Source organism: Nelumbo lutea, chromosome 2 (genome assembly GCF_056320005.1).
Source record: "Nelumbo lutea isolate HS-2025 chromosome 2, American lotus-T2T, whole genome shotgun sequence".
Classification (NCBI taxonomy): Eukaryota; Viridiplantae; Streptophyta; class Magnoliopsida; order Proteales; family Nelumbonaceae; genus Nelumbo; species Nelumbo lutea.
The window spans coordinates 18,393,996-18,417,563 of NC_142685.1; the positions used below are offsets into that span (position 1 = coordinate 18,393,996).

General features: G+C 44.4%; 1 protein-coding gene across 13 annotated transcripts in view; it reads right to left on the minus strand.

Annotated features, from left to right (window-relative positions):
• The window catches only part of CPL2 (carboxyl-terminal domain (ctd) phosphatase-like 2), an 86,298-nt gene that overhangs the window by 51,409 nt on the left and 11,321 nt on the right, over positions 1-23,568 (minus strand). For all 13 annotated transcript variants that reach the window (XR_016107587.1, XR_016107590.1, XR_016107586.1 and 10 more), the window contains 3 exons: positions 17,838-17,971; positions 17,704-17,757; positions 15,991-16,087 (listed from right to left, as the gene is read on the minus strand). Coding sequence is in view for 6 of the 13 variants with exons in the window: in XM_088971629.1 (XP_088827755.1) it covers positions 15,991-16,087; positions 17,704-17,757; positions 17,838-17,971 (285 nt within the window). In the remaining 7 variants the exon portion in view is untranslated. The remainder of the gene's footprint in view (positions 1-15,990; positions 16,088-17,703; positions 17,758-17,837; positions 17,972-23,568) is intronic.

Here is a 23,568-nt window from a genome sequence, read left to right on the forward strand (position 1 = left end):
TTTCACGCCAACAACCATTTAGTGTAAATGTTGGGCCTGTTAAGAGCCCATGGTGATGGACTCAGGGGTTCACTGTATTCAGCAGTGAATTCAGCCAGGCCTTGTAACAGAGGCTAGGCTGAACCAATGTGGCTGATGTGTAGATCAATGATAGGGTCCCATGCCATACAAAGAGAGCCAGACTAGCTAGCATTAAAAGGAAGTGAGTCTTAAAGCTTAATCGAACTGGGTTAATTTGATTAATTAAATAGGGGCGATTTTGGGTATGGATCAATAGATAAGGATAAAGGGATAACACTTATCCACTTAAAGAGTCCAGATCCAAATAGAGATTTGGATCAGGGAACTCCTAGTTTAATTAGGAAAAGTCGATCTTGATCTGCAGATAAGATAAGGAATTATCCTTATCACTTAAAGAGTTCAGATCCAAATAAAGACTGGGATCAATAATGAAAGTTTCGTAAGGGGACCGGAGCAGGCTACTATGAGACAAAAGATCTTCTTTCTAAAGAAATTCAATTCGGAATTATTATATGTCTTTGGATCAAGAAACTCCTAATCAAATTAGGAGATCATCTCTTTAAGGCTATAAATAGAGAGCAGGGCAGATCTGAAAAAGACACATACACAACACAAAAGACAACTAAGTTGTGCTCACTATTGAACTGATCAAGATTAGATCCTGATATTGTTTCTTGTTAGAAGAAACAATTCTAAAGTTGTGCTCACTACCCCATTTAATTCTTGCTGAAGAATCAGAGGTTCTTGTGAAGAACTACCTGTTGATCCCGCCTCATCCTAAGTTGTGTCATCTTCAATGGAGGGAGGATTTGGTACACTATTGGGCGTGAACACCTGCGTTGGGAGTTACTGCTACTTCGTATCAGAAATATCCCTCACCTCCTATTGGTTTCAGATCTGGTCGGTTTTCGATTCAAGAACGAACCTTGAAAATGCAGTTTTCTAAATTGAGGAATATGACTCCCAGATGGGAGTGAAAGAATTTTTTGAAATTTCGCCCAACCTTCCTACAGGGTTCGGCCATCCATATGATGGATCTCCCATCCCTTCACCCCCTGCCAAGCATAGACCAGCTCGTCGACGCAACGGCAAGGCATAAACTCCTGAGCTTCATGGGTGCATTCTCAGGTTACAATCAAATCCAGATGCATCCCGATGATCAAGAGAAGACCGCCCTCATCACTGACTGTGGATTATAATGCTACAAAGCAATGTGCTACTTATCAACAGCTGGTGAACGAGGTGTTCAAGGACCAGCTCGGATGCAACGTTGAAGTGTATAACGATGACATGCTAGTGAAAAGCAAGAAGGCCGAGCACCACCTAGCTGATCTCAGGAAGTCTTCGACACCCTTAGAAAGTACCAGATGAAGCTGAACCCGACCAAAGGTGGCTTCGAGGTCGGCTCCGACAAATTTTTAGGGTTTATGATCACTAAACAAGTGTTGCAGAGGCCAAAAGCATATGGTCACTTGATCAAGTGGAGTGTGGAACTGAGCGAGTCCGACATAGCGTACGCTCCTCAGCTTGCCATCAAGGCCCAAGCCTTAGCCAACTTTCTAGCAAAGTGTACATTTACAGTTCAAGAAATGGCCCCAACACCAAAAATATGGACTCTCCATGTGGACGGTTCATCCAATAAGCAAGGCAACGAGGCAGGCCACATTCTCTTCAGACCAAAAGACACAGTGCTCGAGCATGCCCTAAGGTTCAAGTTAAAGGCCTCTAACAACGAAGCCGAATACAAGGTTTCGATTAATGGACTCCGACTTGCTCTAGACCTCAGTGCTCGGCAGTAGAAGCTTTCAATGACTCCCAATTGGTGGTCAACCAGTTCTACGGCCAGTTCGAGACGCGAACCCCGACGATAGCAAGCTACCTGCAAAAGGTGCAAGAGCTCGTTCAACGGCTCGATCACTTCACTATCCAACAGATCCCTCAAGGTGAGAACGTCCAAGCTGACACACTCTCAAAGTTGGCTAGTTCGCCACAGACCAACCTCGACGCAACAATTCGGGTTGACGTCTAGGCCCAACCTAGCATCGCACCAATGGCACTCCTCATCCTTTCAATGCAGCAAGGCTCGTCTTGGATGGATCCAATAGTGCAGTACCTTCTGGACGGCAAGTTGCCCGAAGACCGCACAGAAGCTAAGAAACCCGCGCACAGATCAGCCCAATACTGCCTCATCCACAGAAAACTATACTACTAGTCTCACACTCTCCCCTACCTAAAGTGTCTCCCCCATCCGAGGCTGATTACGTCCTCAGTGAGATACACGAAGGAATCTGCGAAGATCACCCCGACGCCCGAACCCTGGCTCAAAAGGCACTCCGACAGGGTTACTATTGGTCGACAATGAAGTAGGATGCAGCCCAACTTGTCAAAGGATGTGACTGATGCCAAAGACACTCGAATCTCCATCACCAGCCAACAGTCCCCCTAAGGCCGATCACCAGCCAGTGGCCCTACGCGTAGTGGGGAATGGACATCTTCGGACCTTTCCCTACCGCGACCAGGCAAAATATGTTTCTCTTAGTTGTTGTGGACTACTTCACCAAGTGGGTGGAGGCCTAAGCCTTGGCACGCATCTCCACACACAATGCCTAAAACTTCCTCTGGCAAAGTGTTGTCTGTCGTTTCGGCATTCCATGGATCCTCATCACCAACAACAGCACACAATTCACCGATCAGAAGTTCGAAGCTCTTTGCACCGCCCTAAAGATCAACCACCGGAATACGGCTGTCCATCGACCCCAGAGCAATGTGGAGACCAGGGTGACTAACCAAACCCTACTGCACGGCATAAAGGCTAGACTTGACTAGGCTAAGGGACAGTGGGTTGAGGAGTTGACGAGCATTCTCTGGACATATAGAACCACACAGAGGATAGCCACCAAAGAGACCCATCAGCCTGGCGTACGAGACCGAAGCCATGATCCCTGTAGAAATAGGCTCACCAACTCTCCGGGCTGAGTTCTACGACGAAGAGCAGAACAATGAAAACCACCACGTAGAGCTCAACTTGATAGAAGCACGTGATCGAGCACATCTCAGGATGGTCGCGCAACAACAAAGAATGGCAAAGTACTACGATACCAAAATCCAAAGAAGAGAGTTCAAGACCAGCGACCTAGTTCTTCGAAAGGTCATAGTACATGCGCCAGGAGAAGGGAAGCTCGGACCAAACTAGGAAGGACCCAATCGAGTCACCAGAGTGATCGGGCCCAGCACATACAGGCTAGAAGACCTCGACAGCAGGCCTATACAAAGGAGCTAGAATACCAGCAACCTCCGAATGTACTATCAATAATTCTACATAAATAAAGACAATGTTTACCCTACAAAGTGGATTGTCCAATGCACGGTGCACACTGCATGGCACACATCGCACTGACCGCATGACACACGCTACACGACAGAACACGCAACATGCATCACCCAATCGGACCCCTGATAGTCGAAACTCCCACGCACTAACTCGACTGATCCCTAACTACACGAGCCCATAACACATAGCCATTAGCTAGCCCGGCAGCATATAGCCGACCAGTTGACTCAGTTGATTGATGACCAGAGCCTAAAACAGAGAAGATCGCTCCCGCCTTCTAAGGCCAAAGGGCGGTCGTCGTACTCCGTACACTACTGACGAAGCGTCAGGTCAGAGCTAGCTGTGGAACGGCTAGCCCACGAAGAGCCAAAAGCTCCCGAGACTGGCAATTGAGAATCCCCCGAAGAGACGAGAACTCGGATAACACCTCGGCCAAAAACCGAGGACCAAAGATCTCGGCCACACTTAATCTTGGTCGTAAGAAGATCAAGACCCACGACAAAAAAGGGAGAAAACGGTGAAGGGGAGCGGCACGAGTACGCAATCTCTCCATTAATTTAGAAAAGTTTGCAATTTACACCAGATTCTAAGCTCGACATACTGAGTTGTTTACATAAAAAAAAAAAGAGAGAGAAGGGAAAAGGACACCAACAAGGCAGAACAAAAACTCAAGCAGCAATAGCAACAAGCAACAACTCAATCCATAGGGGTCCGTGGCCACTACGTTTTCTTCGGCCCCTACATTCTTTTTAGACACGTCCACGGCGGTGTCATCCTCGGCGGGCGGGATAGCATTGTCATAAGGGCCCTAGGCCTATGGAACCTTAGCAATATCGAGATAATGGCATAGCACCATTCTCTGGAAAAAGGTTGAACCTCGTCTCAAAGGATCTCGCAACGAAGTCGTCTATCTCTTGCTAGTACTCCTCCGAGCTACTGCTTAAACCTCCCTGTCATCAACCTCCTTCATCCGCTCCAGCTCTGCCTTCAGCTCGTTGATACGCTTCTTTAGGTTGTGGATGGCTTTCGACTGCTCATCAACCAGACACTTCAGCTCAGCTATCTCCCCCTCCAACGCGGTTGTCCATTCACCGGCTGCCTCAAACTCGGCCAACCGAGCTCTCAGACCCACAAGCTCGGTGTGCTCCTCGTCGTAGAGACACCACAGCGCCCGGAAGCGGTCAACCACCGCAACTGCCAAAACAAGTGTTTTGCAAAAGAAGTCGCATCAGCACGGTCAGCTTCAACTAAATGAGAAATCGAGAGTAGGCACGGACTACCGAAGCAACTTGGCAATAGAGAGAGGGAACAGTAGAGTGGCCAATATCATAATCCCGCGTAGAAGCTACTCAGGCATGCCCTCCATCTCGAGCCCGTCCTCAAAATGGATGGTCCACTACGACATGTGAAGGCTCGAGCCACTGCTCCCAGGTATGTCCATCCGCAGAGAAGAGGGAACAGTAGAGTGGTAACCCTCCTCCGGGTCAACTTCCACGACCTCATCATCGCCCTGCTGCCTAGATCTCTTCTGTTGCTGGGACGCCCTCACAGCGGACCTCGGCGGAATCGCGTCAAAACGGGAATGGGCCCTTTCAGCACCTCAGTTGCGCCTCTGTAGCCCGAACATCTATCTATTGGTCTATGTGGGATTCGCCCCCCGAACATCTTTCTCTAGTCTCAGTTCTCCCGCTCGTGTATAGCCATATCATCCATGAGGGAGGGATAGTAAACCGAGGAGATTAGTTTACTATATCCGAAAATATTAGATAATTTATTCCTCCGGCACAATAACGTCTTCTTCGAGGGTCCGCGAGGTTACTTTTGAAGGCTACAAACAGAAGCTTCCTTTCAACATGAGTTGTTCTCAAGTCTGTTTGGGTCACCGCCCTAGCGTATATGGATCTCTTGAGGACGTCCTTTACGATTCCCTTAGCCGCACCCACACCAAAAGAGAGAAATTAGTCAGGACAAGTGTAAGCTCGGAATAGAGAATCAACAAAAGAATTGAAGCAACAAAATGGAGCGGCCTCCCCCCGCATTAGCCCGGAACATATCAACATCGAGAAGGACGTGTATAGCATTACGTTGATCTCCTCAATCGTGTTTATGGCCGCCCTCTCCTTCTCGGTAAGTCGATGCCACTTGGGTTGCGGCACCTTAGTCCTCGTCTCCTAGAGCATGCTTGGAAGGGACGAGCCCCCGGGACAGTGCACAAAGAAGAATCCCTCCTTCCAGTGCTTCACCAAGGACGAGGCCCCAACCATTACCTCGATGTGTTGCCTAGCCGGGAATAATAATAGCCCTGTTGGTGATGCTTCAACTGAAGGAAATGGTCACCATCCACAGGGTAAGCTCGAGATCATGGACGAAGCAATACGACATAAGGCCAATCAGAAACCTAAAAAGTTTGGCATCAACTGCACTGGCAGCACCCAGTACCACTCGAACACCCCGACTACTCCCTCGTGCAAAGAGAACCTTAGCCCAGACTCCAGACTTTTCGTACACACAGAGCTTGCTTGACCGAACATTTGTGGGCCTCTCACCAGCCTACGAACATCACAACTCGTACTCCACGAGAATGCAATACAAAGCTCGAATCCGAGCAATATCCCCAGAAGTCAAACAACAAGGGTGGTCCCAAATCGGCGGCCAGCCCACATAGTAAGCTCTACCTAGCCTCAGCCTCCTCGGCCTCGGCGACTCTCCCAGAATCTACTCCCTCAAAGTCCTCGGCCTCGGGCCCCTGACCCCCGGCCTCAATGAAAGACATCGGCTCAAACTCGTAATGGGAAGCACTAAAACTAGAAGAGGAATCAGAGAAAGAACGGAAGGACGAGGAAGACATCTTACCGATGTCCACCACAAGAAGACAATTTCTTTGTAAATCTGTCCACCACAAGATTCCAAAAACTTCCATTCCTCGGACTGCCTCCCAAAGGTAAGCCCAAGTAATTAATTGGCCAGTGCAATACTTCACAACCTAAAATTGGTGCACATTCAGACAACTCCCTTTCATCCATATTGATCCCCAAAATGCAACTCTTATTAAAATTGATTTTAAGAGTTCACATCCGCTCCAACAATCACACCACCAATTTCAAATTCTAACCCAAATCAGATCATCAACTTCACAAAATAATATCTAATTCCTCTAATAGCAAGAAAGTAATCAACTACAAACCTATTTACCAATAATTGAATAATGGCAAGTTCTAACACAACAATGAATCCATTTGCACCACTTCTCTCCAAACCAAAATTCTTCAACACCTCCACAAGAATTCCCAATCCACCAAGTCATAAGCCTTCTCCAGATCAAGCTTACATACTAGCCCCTTTGGAGAAATTAATGAGAGATTTTGTGGGAACCAGAGGAGGATAGGAAGGATCATAGGGTTAGATAGGAGGTTGTAAGCAAAAGTAGGCCTAAGGGTGGAGTAGGAATAGGGAACATTCAAAAGAAGAACATGGCTTTGTTCGAGAAGTGGCTATGGAGATTGCCAACGGATAAGGATAAACTATGGGCAAAGGTGATCATTAGCATTCATGGGCTGGTGGCTGAAGATTGGGATGCTGGAGTATTGGCTAGAGCTACTATTATTGTTTCTTGGAAATCCATACATGCAATCATTCCTTCTTTCCTACCTTTCATGAAGTATAACTTCTGCTCTGGGAATCAGGTAAAATTTTCGAAACATGTCTGGGTGGAGACTGTTGTTAAATTATTGTTATTTCTGTTTTATTTCTAGTATGCTGTCAGCATGTTTCTAGCATTCTTTTAGTTGTTTTTTTATTAGAGTCTGCTGCCAGGGGTATATATGTAATTCACCCCTTATGTTTTATCATAACATTATAAATAGAAGGTTGAGCGCCGCCAGCCTAGATTTTTGGCTCCCAAACATTCTTCTTCTCCTCCTCTTCTCTCTTTTTAGGAAGAAAACATGGTATCAAAACTTGATTCTGGACGATAGGAACATTCTTTTCTATTTTTTGGACTGTGAAGAGGAAAATACCTGATCAACCTGGTCAGACATTTTCTATTTTCTTCCTTGGTCGTAATACCATGGAAATCCTTTTTGGTGACAGACGATGTTGTGAAAGTTGGTTTTTTTGTGTGCACACCTTCTAGAGGTACTGTAAAGGGGTTATGTGATCCCATTCGTAACAGGAATGTGCAGTTTTGCTTGGCACCTGTGGTGTGTGATCTAATGGTGATCAGTGCTTAAGTTTTTGGGCAGGTTATTTGCTGTTAGTGGAGTTTCAACAGTGGTCTTAACATTCTAGAAGGCAGATTGACTTGTTTTTTGTGCCCTACATGTGGTTGTGAGTGGTAAAAATAGGGTGGAGACAGTTATTTGTGCATCAAGTTCCTTTTTGGTGTTTGTAAAATCTGTTTTTAATGGCAACCGATGATTCTGCTAACCTGGGGTTACATCGGTGTTTATTGAGGGAGTGTTTATCTGAAAAACGCTGCTTTAAACATTTTTTGCTTTTTCTATTTGGTTGGGCATTTTATGGGTGTTTCAAGTAACACCCTAAAGTTGCCTTACACCTCAGCTTAAAGTGCACTACATCAGCATCTCATTTCAAGAAATGCCCAGGAATTGGGGGAAACAAGAATTTGATGTTTATTTGATAAATGGTGAAACCAAACAGTGGTTTCATATGCAATAAACGCCAACACCTATGTGGCACTGATGTGGCGGCATTTTTTCAATAAATTCTCATGGAACCAAACATAGCCATGATCTCCCCTATGCCAATTGCCCCTTTAAATGGCCTAAATTACTTAGAGTGGTCCAAAAGTGTAAAACTTTATGTTACAGCTAGGGGAAAGGTTGGATACAAAAATGGGGAAGTAAAAGAATCTGAGAGTGGGACAGCTAAATATGATAAGTGGGACCAGAAGAACAGTAGGGTGATGTCTTGGCTTCCTGCAGCCATGGAATCTGAAATGAAGAACTTTATACTAGTAAAGACTCCTAGTGAAATGTAGGAACAAGCGAAAACAGCCTATTCTGAGTAAAGACACTACGCCAACATTTATCAGTTACAGGTTAAATCTTGGACCTGTAAACAAGGTGATCATAGTTTGTCGGCGTACTATTCAGCCCATACTTCGGTATGGAAGGTGTTAGACTACTATCAGACTATAGAGTGGAAAAATGATGATAATGCCAAATAGCCAAAGCTTATAAGAAGTTCGTAGTAGCGGGATTTTGCTTTCTTGGTGGGATTAAACCCTGTGTATGAGCCTCTAAGAGTTCATATCTTGAAGATTAGTGAGTTGCCTTCAGTTTAAGAGGTGTATGCCCTGGTCCAGTTTGAGAAAAGAAGACGAAGTGTGATGGTACAACTGAGGGGGAGCAACAGGTGGCCTTGGCTTGGCTGCAGCAGGTGGAAATAATGTGGGAAAGATGAGTGATGCCAAAGAAGGTTAATTATAAGGACAAGTTGCGGTGTACTCACTACCAGTGTTCAAGAATCAAGACATACATGTGAAACATGTTGGAGTCTCACTACGAAGCCGAAGTACGTGGCAAAAACCCAAGAGAATATTCGAGAGCATCACACTAGTTCTCCCCCCAAGGAGGATATCATTAATTCCTGTAATGCTTAATCATCTGGAATCATATGGTAGGGCCTTCAGTCAAATGGATAGTGCAGCTATAGATACCCCTTCTACTTCATTTGCATCTCCATTAGGTAATGCCACATCTACCTTCCACGTCTCCATTGCCATTGATTCCCCCTAGATCATTGACTCAAGGGAGGCCTCCAACCACATAACCAGTAAGCCAAATCTTTTTTGGTTTTGCAGCCTTTTGCCCAATAGAGATAAAGTGAGGCTTGTAGATGGATCATTCTCCCTCACTATAGGCTAAGAATCAATATCCCTTCCCTATGGCCTTAACCTTTAATAATGTATTGCATGTACCTAAACTTCCTATCAATTTACATTCCATTAGAAGTATCACAGGCTTTTTAAACTATAGTGTAGCCCTTTTCCTGGTTCATGTGTTTTTCATGATCACTTCTAGGAAGATGATTGGTAGAGGAAGCTTAGTAGATGCTCTCTATACTCTTGAAACAAGGCTGGTTTCTCGGTGACATCCTCAGAGTCGCATAGTCAATATAGTCAATCAAATAAGAGTCAAGTTTTCTTGTGGCATAATCGTTTAGGTCATGTGTCCTTTGAAATATTGAAGTCTTTGTTTCCTTTTTTATTTAAGTCATGTTTAGTGTCAAATTTCCAATGTCAAACGTGTCAGTTGTGCAAGCAATGTAGAACAATTTTTCATTCAAGTAAAAAAAAATCAAATTTCCCTTTTCACATTGTGTATTCTAATGTCTAGGGACCTACTAGTATAACATCAAAGGATGGTTATTAGTATTTTATCATACTACTTGATGACTTTTCCCACTATACATGGGTATTTCCCATGTATAATGGGACCTACTAGTATAACATCAAAGGATGGTTATTGTTACAATTCAGGTCTGCCTTAGAGTTCGGCCTGACTGAGTTCAGTTATGTAGAAGAAGAAAGAGTGATAAAGAGAGAAAGAGAGAAGAGAGAATTCTGGTTCGAACTGAAAGAGTCAACTTGACTTCTCCCAGTCGGCCAGTAAGTATTTATATTATTATTAAAACATAACTAAAAAGACCTATGTGCCCTTACTTAAGTGAAGAGCACATGTTTCAACACAGCATTACAAATCAGCAACATCAAGCAAGGTATAAAGACATAAATACCCCTATGCTAACACTCCCCCTCAAGCTGGTGAATATATATCATATACTCCCAGCTTGTTACATATGTAGTCCACTCTTCCCCGACTCAAGCCTTTTGTAAATATGTCAGCCCACTGATTTCCTATATTAACATGTGTAGTGTCTAGTTCTCCATTCAGCACTTTCTCCCTCACAAACTGACAGTCAACCTCAATGTGCTTGGTTCTTTCATTAAACACTGGATTAGAGGAGATATGAACTGCAACCTGATTATCACAATAGAGCTTCATTGGAGTGTTAATGTTGTACCCAACTTCCTATAGAAGGTTCCTTAGCCACACTAATTCACAAGCGGTATGCGCCATAGCCCTATATTCTACTTCTGCACTGCTTCTTGCCACAACCGTCTGCTCCTTACTTTTCCATGTCACCAGGTTACCTCCCAGAAACGTGCAATAGCCTATAGTAGACCGCCTATCAGACATAGAACCGGCCCAATCAGCATCAGAATACCCTTCTATTTCAAATTTTCCCCCACTCTTGTATATCAAACCACGACCCGGGGCCCCTTTTACATACTTCACAATTCTCATAACCGCATTCCAATGAGGAATCAAAGGTTTTTGCATGAACTGGCTTACCACACTAACTACAAATGAGATGTCTGGTCTGGTAATGGTTAGGTAGTTCAGTTTGCCCACAAGTCGTCGGTATCTGCCAGGGTCCTCAAACACTTCACCCATATCACTGCTTAGCTTGGTATTTGTGTCCATGGGTGTTTCAGCTGGTTTGGCACCCAACAAGCCTGTTTCTTCCAGCAAATCAAGCACATACTTCCTCTGGCACAGGTTAATCCCATACTTGGATCTCGCTACCTCTATCCCCAAGAAGTATTTCAGTTTACCCAGATCCTTTGTCTGAAAGTGATCCTGCAGATAAGTCTTCAGTCTGTCAATACCAATATATCATTCCCAGTAATAACGATATCATCTACATACACCACCAACAGTATTTTTCCTCCCGGAGAGTCATGACTAAATACAGAATGGTCAACTTTGTACTGTTTCATGCCAAACTTCTTTACCACCTCACTGAACCTACCAAACCATGCTCGAGGAGACTGTTTAAGCCCATATATAGCCTTCCTTAATCTGCACACCTTACCATCCTCCCCCTAAGCTACAAACCCTGGAGGTTGCTCCATGTAGACCTCCTCGAGTAAATCACCATGCAAAAAGGCATTCTTGATATCAAGCTGATATAGTGGCCACTCATACATAGCTGCAAGAGAGATCACAACACGAACTGACCCTATCTTAGCAACCGGTGAGGTCTCTGTGTAGTCAATGCCATAGGTTTGGGAGTACCCTTTTGCAGCTAATCGCGCTTTCAGGCGTTCAACACTACCATCAGGAAGATACTTAACCGTATAAACCCACATACAACCAACAGCTTGCTTCCCAGGAGGAAGAGCAGTGAGGTCCCAAGTATGATTATGATGAAGGGCTGAGAGTTCTTCTTCCATGGCATGGCACCACCCTGGAGAGGCAAGGGCTTCCTGAACATCTTTAGGAACAATAACTAATGATAACAAGGTAACAAACTGGCGATGGGAAGCGGAAAGGTGATTAAGAGAAACATAATTAGAAATGGGATGAAGGGCGCAAGTACGTTTACCTTTCCGCAAAACAATGGGTAGATCAATCTCAGATGCTAAGTGGGGGTCTGGTGCCGGATCCGTCGACGGAGATGTAGCCGGAGGAGTAATAGCTGGTGCACGTGGGCGATGTGTATACACATGACAGATAGGTGGGCGTTCAACAGGTGGTGGCACCGGAGGCAAGGGTTTGGTCACGACTGGAACAAAGGGAGGAGGATCGACAACGGGAAGTGGAAGAGAAGGAGGTGATGAGGAGGAAGAAGCATCACAAGACCCCAAAAAGAACGGAGTAGACTCAAAGAAACTGACATCAGCACGCATAAAGGATCGTCGAGAACCAGGATGGTAACACCTATACCCTTTCTGGGTCCGAGAATAGGCAAGGAAGATGCACTTGAGATAACGAGCATCAAATATGTTGTTCCCAGGACCCAGATTATGCATTAGGGATCTTGCTGTTTCAAGGAGATGGCGATTCTTTCTCTCAGCCACCCCGTTTTGTTGTGGGGTGTAGGCACACGAGGTCTGATGTATAATGCCGTGTTGGTCCAGGTATTCCTGAAATGATGACGATAAATATTAGCAGCCATTATCAGAACGAAAAACTTTGATGTGGGTACCAAATTGGTTACGAATTTCAGCATAAAATTTTTGAAAAATGGTAAACAATTCACTTCTTTCTTTCATTAAATAGAGCCACGTCATCCTTGAAAAATCATCCACAAAAATGACAAAATATCTATATCCATTATATGACATTACTTTATAAGGACCCCAAACATTTGAATGAACTAAAGAAAATGGACTCGACACACGGTTATCAACCCTAGAACTAAAGGGAACACGATGGTGTTTTCCAAACTGACACGACTCACAATCCAAAACAGAAAGCTGACTCAAGGACAGAACCAAGTACTTCAAGACTTTGAGCGACGGATGACCAAATCGGCAGTGCCACTAGAGAGGAGAAAGAAATGACTGGAAAGCTGTTGAAGTTCTACCACCACCACCGTCAAGATAATACAGTCCACCTGCTTCGTGCCCTCCACCAATCTTCATCCCCGTCTTGAGATCCTGAAAGACACACATAGAAGGATAAAAGGTAATGGAGCAGTTAAGTGATTTGGTCAGCTAACTAACAGACATAAGGTTAAAAGGCAATTTAGGAACACACAGAACTGATGAGAGGGATACAATCTAGGTCAACAATACAAACACCACAAATTGAGGATGTGGAACCATTAGCAAGGGTGACAGATTGTGATGTTGAGCAATGAGATAAGGAGAAAAACACACCTGGAGTTCCAGTCATGTGATCGGAGGCTCCAGAGTCAATGATCCAGGGATTGGGTGTAGATGCCAGACAAGCCATACCTGAGTGAGCAAAAGTTGTTGTGTTCTGTTGTGATTGGATAAACCTCTCATATTCATCACGGGGAACACTCATCATCTCCTTCATGGAACCATCTGTGGATGTAGGAGGCAACTGGTCAGATGAATGATTCTCTTGTCTAAAGCTGGAACTTGAGTCACCGGTCGCGGCATGATTGGCCCAGGTTGAGGGAGGACCATGTAAATCATAACAATAGTTGATGGTATGTCCATCCATACCACAATGAGTGCACTTCCTTGGGCTTGAGCTACGTCCTCTACCACGGGCTCCCCCTGAATCTCTGCTCCCAGTACGACCACCACCACGATTATAAGTAGACCCACCATTGCCACTTCGGCCATATGCAGAACCACTACCAACACCACGGCCAAACTGAGCTCCCCGAGCTCCACCTCTACCACCACGGCCTCTCGATGCAGCAAAGGCAGATCTATCTGAGATATTAGAGTTCTCAGTAGATCCGATAGAAATCCTCCGAAGTCGAGCAAATACCTCTTCTAGGGACGGAAGAGCAAATCCTCCGAAGTCGAGCAAATATTGGTTCATATTCAGACTTTAATCCCACCAAAAACCTAGTCACATCAAGTTGCTCTCTCTGTTGTTGCTGAATCTTGACATCAGAAGTGAGAGGATGATAGACATTCAACTCATTACGTATGTTCCTCATGTTGGCATAGTACTCCTCAAGACTCTGATTGCCCTGTTGCAGATGATAAAGCTAATAAACTCTGGTTGTATTGTCCTGCCCCGAATACAATTTCTTCGCATGGTCCCACACATCTTTGGCAGTATCAAGGAACATGAAGTTCTTACTAATCCTGGGTTCCATACTGTTCCACAACCATGTGATGATCTGAGCGTCCTCTTGCTCCCAATCTTCATACTCGTGAGAGTTAGAGGAGGGTTTCTCCTCTCTTATATGTTTTACCTTCTTCTTTGCCTTTAGAAAGACTTCAACGAATTTAGCCCAAAGCACATAATTCTCTCCATTTAACTTAATAGAAGTCATCTGAACATTCAGGTAGTCTGTAGGCACCACCACACTAGGTTTATAATCATTACTGTCTCCCATTATGTTATCACCAATTCTGCACACTTGTTGAATTCTATTATCACTGAGATCTGCACACTACACACCACTAGGTCACACCTGTCACACTGATTGCAGCACTAATTGTTGCTAGAATGTGTGTTGTTTACACCACAAACCCTAAATCACACCTATCACACTGATTTTAGCACTTGTTGTTGCTAAAAAATGTGCTCACACCACAAACCCTACTCCTACAACTACCTAAAATCTCACCACTATATGATCATATCTTTTCCTTCAACATGCACAAAGAAACTAGCATAAACCCTACCACTTACTGGCCAAAACCCTAGCAAATGGTCTGAAACACCTCCTATTTAATCCATAACAGATATCATGCATTGAAATCTCTTACCTTATCACTGAAGTAACACCAATGCGAGCAGGAGAGCAGTCCACACACAACAGCCGCTTCACACACAACAGCCACACACAGTTCGGCCCTCTATTCTTCCTCTACTAGGAGAGGGCGATCTCATAAATCACAGCAACCGACCACATACGACCTGACTTGAGGCATAGAGACCCCCAAGGGAAGAGGGCGATCACTCCTTTTCAGCCATTTCCCTTATCTCCAATCGAACACAAAAAAAAGAGGAAAACCCTAGATAGGGTGCGCAAAGAATGAACCCTAGGCAAGCAGAAATCTAGGCAGATTTAACCTAGCTCTGATACCATGTTACAATTCAGGTCTACCTTAGAGTTCGACCTGACTAAGTTCAGTTATGTAGAAGAAGAAAGAGTGATAAAGAGAGAAAGAGAGAGAGAGGAGAGAATTTTGGTTCGAACTGAAAGAGTCAACTTGACTTCTCCCAATCGGCCAGTAAGTATTTATATTATTATTAAAACATAACTAAAAAGACCTATGTGCCCTTACTTAAGTTAAGAGCACATGTTTCAACACAACATTACAGATCAGCAACATCAATCAAGGTATAAAGACAGAAATACCCCTACGCTAACAATTATAAGTATTTCATTATACTACTTGATGACTTTTTCCATTATACATGGGTATTTCCCATGTGTACTAGAGACAAAGTTCCAAAAATTTTAAGCGGCTTCCAAAGGATGATCTTCGCACAATTTCATGTTGAGATACAGATTTTTCAATCAGATAATGCAAAATAATATTTCCATGGTGGGCTCAACGACTTTTTTTCTTCCCATGGATCACTACATAGGAGTCATGTGCAAGAACACTGCAACAAAACAATGTTGTAGAAAAAAAGAACAGACACCTTCTTGAAGTAGCACGAGGAATGATGTTACATATAAATGTACCAAAACAATTTTGGATTGATGTTGTACTTGTTGTTGCATATGTCATCAACTGCATGTGCTCCAGAATATTGAAATACAAGGCCCCTCATCAAGTCATCAGTTATAGTTCCCTCGGTCTCCTTTATTTTCCATCCCTATGAGAGTGTTTGGTTGTCGTGCCTCTATTCATGATTTGTCTCCTTCTCGTGGTAAGTTGGATCCTTGGTCTATTACATGTATCTTCCTTGGTTATCCCTCCTCTGAGAAGGGTTACCAGTTTTTTAATCCCATTGGTCGTAAGTATTTTGTCCCAATGTGCCTATCTTATGTAGTCTATACACACACACATATATAAGAGATCTATAACAAAGTAGCCATATTTATATATACATATATATAAGAAATTTATAACAAAGAAGCCACTCATTAAGACACCTGACCCGGCAGTAGTAATTCATAAGAGAAACGTGAGAAAATGATGACAGTTTTACCAGCCAGGCTATGAAGGGCATTCTCAGCTGCTTGTTGTTGTGCATCCCTCTTTGTCTTACCCACCCCAACACCAATCTTTTCACCAGTGAACCAGACCTAAATAAATAAACCAAGCTAGCTTACCATATTATCAGCATAAAACATAAATTTTGGACTTCAGCATTCCACAAGAATGAATATACAAATATATTCAAAAGAATGACGATTATCAGCACCATTTGTCACTGACCAAAAAAAAAAAATTGCTAATACAATTCAAAGAAAATGAAACACCAAGACATCACAAAGTGAAATGGTGATAATTCACTGTACCCTAACCATCTTAACAAGAATACAAGTGTGTGTGTGTGTGTGTGTCTGTGTAAAAGTGAAATAAAGGAGGATTCAGCATAAATTCTTTTTAATAGTTCTTGCCAACAGAAGATAACAACATAATTCAAAGCACAGAGAAAATTCCCAAATACAATATAAGCAAGGAAGTAAAAAAATTGAGCAGGCACACAACACCAGCACCACAGGTAAAAATCAGATGTAAACAGGCTCCTAGGCAAATCCATGGACAGAGACCTGATCAAGGTTTTAAATTCCGTAATGTATTGATCCGTATCAGCCGATATGTACCAATCCAGTGAGGATCCATTACGTGGAACGCTACAAAACCAAAGGTTTCATTTCTTTTCATCTGATACAGGCCTGTATCGAGTCATTTCGGATCTATATCAGCCAATACAGGCCCGACATGGACCGATACTATATATTTATCGGCCAATACATTTGGATCTTTTATTATTTAATACAATTCCTTCTCTCTCTAATAACAAGTTACTCTCACTCTTTCAATAACTCCTATATTTAATGCTACATTTGATATATTTAATCAATATTCAAATTTGAATTTAAATTTAAAGCATGCCATTAAATAGGAATCCATCGGACTTAAATTCTCATCCCAAGCAGAACATCCCTAATTTCGTTTAGGGAGTGAGCTAGAATCCAAGGCCCCATCTTGAAGGACATAGCACCACCATCAATGTTCTTCTAACTTAAGAGAACTACTCAGTTCAACTCATTAAAGCCTTCCCCAACAATATGGGGTATGCTATATCTTAAATCCCATTTCACCACCACTTTTTTTCAATGTAATAAGCCCATAACTATGTCAAATTATGGGCCCCAAAATCATTTCTCACTACTTCAACCCATGTCCTATTATGCCTGCCTCTAGCTCTTTTAGACCCTTTAACTTGCATTTCATTCTTACTAGTGTGAAAGGTGGTATTTTCCACATGTGACTAAACTATCTTTTCTAGTTTTCTCACTCCTCCATCTCGACATTCACATCTCTACTGCACTCATTTTTTAGATGTTTTATTTACGACTACTAAACACTCTGCTACATATAATATTTCTAGCACTATAGCCATTTTATGAAATTTTCCTTCAGTTTAACTGGTAGTCTTTTATCATACAAAGACTCCAAATACACCCATCCATTTAGCCCATCCCACTCTAAGTCTATGGTGACATCCTCCTCAATCTCTACCCAATTATGAACTATCAAACCAAAGCAATGCTATTCCTATAATTATTAAATTTATATTGCATATTTTCTGTTTGACCTACTTATCTTAAAACCACTTGTTTCTAGAACATCTCTTCATAACAAACAATAAACCAATAAATAAAATAATAAATCCGTAACTTTTACTGACCTCAACAGAATAGCGTCGATCCTTAATGGTACTGTCAATAAATCTGAACTCCATCTAAAAAGTCAAAAGGTTGCACGGTGTAAAACATAGGAAAGTCAAAAGAAAGTGCTCATCCAAAAGCACACGATCTATACCTTAGAGCCACACCTCCGCCCAATTTCTTGCAACACTCCTATTACGGAGGTAGGAAACAGAGTCACTTTTCCATCCTCAGTTTGAGGGTCTCTATTATTGCCGGGCACTTGATTCAAAGATTGCTCATCATCCTCTGCAAGAAACATCACTCAGCAAATAAACATACACAGAAAAAGAAAAGCCACTGAAGAAGCAGAACTGCATAACTGTTTGAGCATTGCAATTTGCAACTTTATCATTCCATGATAATAGATTATAGAAGATGTTTTAGTGTCCCATGGCATTTTATTCCAAACTTAAGCAGATAATATGTGTTGACCACTCCATGATGGGAAAAGAGGAGAATGACATGGAACCATGGCATTTTGAATATGTAAAGCACTTCATATTTGTAATTCATCAAATTAAACCAAATACATCTGGTACAATCATCAATAAATGTAACAAAATACATATGACCAAACAACGAAGTGGTAGCAATTGGCCTAAACATCAAAGTGCACAAGAGCAAAAGGAAAATCACTCTCATTCGTACTTAAAGGATATGAATCTCTGCAACATTTAGCAAATTGACACTTTACATTGCAAATCCAAAGGACCAGATCACCAGACCCAAATAATAAGTTGGAAACTGATACAAGCAGATCTGAGAACCAATTGGCATCCAAAATGTGACACCTCAGCTTAGACAAAACACCTCGTTCGGATCAGCCGCCTCATGTTATGTACCAACCAGACCACCTCGGCTCCATCAGGCACGACAGCTCAGTGAAAAGGGTGTTAGAATGAGAAGGACAAGTGGCAGCCACAGAAAAACCACCTGGCAACATCATGACCCCCACGAGCTCAGGCAGCTCGCCACTAGGCAGCTCACCACCAAGCAGCCCGGCACTTCACAGGCAGCTCACTACCTAGTCAGGCTGACCTCAACATGGCAACCCCAAAGATCTCACCACCAAACCCCGTGCTCTTCGGGATCACGCCTCGTAATTGCTAGCACTATCTCCCCATCCTATTCGGAAGGCAGTGATAAGCCTTATCGGCTAGCAGCATTATCTCCTGTTAATACGGAAACGGGCATCATCAAAGCAAGGATCCCAGAACCACTCTGAAAAACCCGCGAGGACTCCAGTATATATTGACCCCAACCCTCCGAGGGCGAAGGTATGCGTAATCTCTGATCTCTAGCTCTCTTGATTTCTTAAGCTCTCATAAACCCGCAACTACATACTGACTTAAGCATCGAAGTGACCTCGCCGGGCAAGCCACCCCGGGTTCTCTAATTCTCCTTGTGCAGATTAGTCAAGTTCGTCGTCTACTGGAAGCCAAGTCATCACCAGCTAGGAGCAGCCGGATCACGCTACATCACCCAGCGATCAAGGCACAAGTCCTAGCTAACTTCGTCATCGAGTGTACGTTCAACACACTGAACTCTGAAGTTGTCAAGCTCGTGATCACCTCAAAGGCGTCAACCAGTGCGGCACCCGACCCAACTTGGGACAAGGATCCCAGGATCTTCCATGTGGACAGCTCGTCCAACCAGCGCAGTAGCTGAGATGGGATGATCCTCTATGGACCTAGCAAGGTGAATATGGAGTACTCCCTCTGATTCATGTTCTTAGCCTCGAACAATGAAGCTAAATATGAGGCGCCGATAGCCGAGCTATCACTAGTGAAAGAGGTTAGTGTTAAACATCTCGTGGTGTGCAACGATTCACAGTTAGTGGGGAACCAGGTGAATGGGGAGTATGAGGCTCAGGAGCCCACCATGTTGGACTAGCCTTCCTGGCAAAGGTCAGAGAGCTCCTGCCCAACTTCCACTCTTGGTACATTCACTAAGTGTCGAGGTTCGAGAACACCGAGGCCGATGCGCTCTCGAAGCTGGCTGGTGCGATGAACACTACAAAGAGAATGGTCTATATTGAAGACCTGCCACGCCCTAGCATAGAAAGGGTGGTAGAAGAGGTTGCTCCAATTTTGGCTGCAAAGCCGAGCTAGTTGGATCAGCTCGTTGATTATATGTGCCACGGGACCCTACATGCTGAGCGTAATGTGGCTCGGAAGGTGGAGCGGCAATCAGTTCACTATGTAATCATAGGCGAGCAACTGTATCGCAGGTCGTTCACCTCCCCTATCCATGTTGCTTGCGCCCAATTGAAGCGAGCTAGGTGCGACGCGAGATCCACGAATATCTCTGCGAAGGACACCTAGGGGTAGGGCGCTCACCCATAATGTGCTAAACAAGGCTATTATTGACCAATGATGAAGGCAGATGCGCTAGAATTTGTCCGAAAGTGGGACAGTGCCAACGGCATGCCAACATACGACACTAGCGCATTGCTGACCTGAGGAACCGTACCAGCCCATGGCTATTTGCAGTGAGCAAAAAATATCCTCGATCCCTTTCCACCTACGACCGAGCAGAGGAGGTTCTTGGTCGTCGCGATTGACTACTTTACGAAGTGGGTGGAAGTCAAGCCACCGATATCCATCACAGTTCGAAGACATTAAGTCCAAAACTAGTCTGTCGAGATGGGAATCCAACAAAACTTCACCTCAATGGCTCATCCCCAAGCAAACGATCAGGTCGAAGTGACGAATAGGGCGATACTCTGCGGACTCAAAGGTCAGCACTCACGAGCTAAGGGTTTGTGAGTGGACGAGTTGCCTAGTGTCCTATGGGTCTACCAAACTACTATCAAGACGACGACCGAGGAGACTCCTTTCAACCTAACGTACGGGGCGGAAGATGTCATTCCAACCGAGATCAAGGTGTCGACCTTGCAGTTTGAGACGTACGATGAGGAGGAACAAAGACGAGTTGTGGACTAACCTCAACCTAGTAAAAGTAATGCGTGACTTGGCCTATATTCGGACTGCAGCATACCAGCAATGACTAGCTTGATATTATAACGCCCGGCCCAAGCAATGTTTTAAAACATAGAGGCGTGATGCAAGGCTTTCTACTACCTAGAGGCGTGACACGTAGTTCAAAACACAAGAGGCGTAAGCCTCTTTAAGAGGAGGGGGGTTAGGAGAAGGATGAGGAGCAAGGGGGATCTCATTTTTTCATTATTTTTAATAAAAATCTTTTATATTAGGAAGAAATGCATCACATTTATTCCCCTTATCTTTTCTTCCCATCCCTTTCCTTTCCTTTTCTTTCCTTTCCTTTTCTTTCCTTTCCTTTTTTTCTTTTTCCTTTTTTTTCTGTCTTTTTATATCAGATGTGCATGAGGCACATGAGGTGTACGCCTCTAGCACGCCTCATGAAAAAAGCGCAAGAGGTGTACGCGCCTCAGAGGTGTCAACCCCTCCAGGCGTATGCCTCCCACGCCTTTTAAAACACTGCACTCGATTTAAGAAACACCAATTTCGAGTTGGCAACCCGGTACTCAGGAAGGTTATGGTACCTAAGCCCAACGTAGGGAAGGTAGGTCCAAAATAGGAAGGCCCCTACAAAGTTCTCAAGGTGATCGGTGAGGGTACGTACGAGCTCGAAACGTTTGAGGGGAGGCAAATACCCCATAAGTGGAACGTTAACAACTTAAGGAGGTATTACTTATGAAGAGTTCTGAAGTTTCAAGCGGTATTCGCCAAGTCTACAAAATTTCACCAAGTGTGAAAATGAGACCACCCACCCTGGCGACCTAGTCTAGCGGATCTACGCAATGAGCACTTCAGCTAAGTTGTACACAAGGGGAAGCCAAATGCTTTTAGCTTAAAAGCCCCCTCCGCCAACCTCAAGACACGTCGACAATTCAATACCTCGGCATTGTTTTGACTTAGCCAAAATTACGAGTCTAGTCGCTTTGGCGCCTAAGCAACTTGTCACCGCGGCAACACCGGATGTTGTTTCGGCACTTAGCCTATTTTCTAGTAATTGAAAATGCAGGGCGAGAAGCAGGGGCACAATATATGCAAAAAGTCAATTCCATTAGAAGGAAAGAGTACATCTCAAAAAAAAATTAAGAAAGCCAAGCTTGGAGGCTCAGCATACAATGTATATACATCGGGGGTCCAAGAAAAGAGGCAAAGAAGTTAGACATCTTCTTCGTCCTCCTCCTCCTCGGAGTCAAGCTCTTGATTGACCTGACCCATCATCTCGTCAATGCATGGCGATGACTTTAACTTGCTGAGGTCAAATTCCGAGCACACCGAGTCTACAAGCATCTGACACAACCTAAATCCCTAAAGAAAGGTACCAAATCTGAACTCTTCCCTCTCCTTCAAGAATTCGGGCGAAGTCTTGAACTCTTCGGGCGCAGTCTTGAACTCTTCAATTGCACAAACTTCGGCAGCATGGACGTCATCGAGAAACTTGGACTATTGCTGAATGAGCTCGACCTCATTCTCCTGTAACCATTGGTCCTTGCGCCCGAGCATCTCAGTTAGCTTCTCGACCTCCGTCGCGAAGTCCACGTTACAACCTCGCTCCACCACGAGCTCATTCTTCAAATCGCTGATGAAACGGACAACCCGCTCAACTTGCCCCAACAAAGAGTGTGCCAAAGTGTTCACCCACAAAAGAGATAAAGAGAAATGAGTCTAGAATGAAGGCAACGCATAGGCTTTCCCCTAAGCTCACCAGTACATGACTCGAGAAGCCTCGCGACCTCTTCAAGAAAGACGACCCCCTTGCTCCTCACCAAAGCGGTCCAAAAGTCCATTATGGTGCGGCTCTCCTCGGAATAAATTTCGGCATTCGACCCTCTAGACGCCCCGGCCTCGGGTGGTGGAAGGGGCTCCTCGGATACACGGGCAACCTCAGGCTCTAGCGAGATCCTTTCAGGCTAGTCTCCCTCAACTATGTCGACAACCGGTACAGTCTCAACAGTTTACACAGCGGTCTCCGGAGTAGCAACCTGAGGTCCCTCTTGGTGAGCCACCTTCCTCTTCTTCCTCTTCATGGCTTGGAACAACCCAGAAGTTGGCATGCCCAACATGCCTCCTGTACAAGAAATTCAAGGGTAAGTCGAATTGTAAGAAGAAAAAGAAAAAGTAAAGAAAAAGAAAATACCCAAGCCTGAGGTGACGACCTACCCGGAAGACTCAACCCGGCCTGGATCAGCTTATCCTCAGCCAAGTACTCACTTAGCATAGAATTCCGGTCCACTAAGACATACACCCTTGCCTGCAGCCGCTCACTATGAGTTTCCTCCCTGGAGTACCTCACTCCTTTCCAGGTCATAAGGAACGGCCATCCGCCACTCAGGTCAAGGAAGAAATACTTCCTCTTCCAGGTCAGTACCTTAGAGGGGAAGTTGTTCAACAGCTTACACCTAAGTCGGTAGGACAGATAATAACTGATGAAGGAAGATTTGGCCCGACCTTGTAATTGCGCAACACGTGGCAAAGACAACAGCTCGAAACAACAGCACGCCTAAGGCACGAGCACCAAAGGGAGGAACCAGCAGTCCGAACTCCCTACTAGGAACCCAAACTCTCCCTTAGGCCCCGAGCCAAAACCCTAAGGGCAGTAGCCCGAACTGGCCTACCCTATGGCAATTCGGGACACACCTCCGAACTAGCCTGCCCTACGGCAGTTCGGGACACCTTCGAACTGGCATGCCCTATGGCAATTCGGGACAAACCTCCAAACTCAAGACTTCACCTCGCTCACCACTCCAGCACTTCGCCTCCAGGACGCCAAACTGAACAACCGTACCATGCCTGACACCGAGGAAGTTCGTATTCAGGGGCGGCGCACCTGACTGACTTGGGATCTGA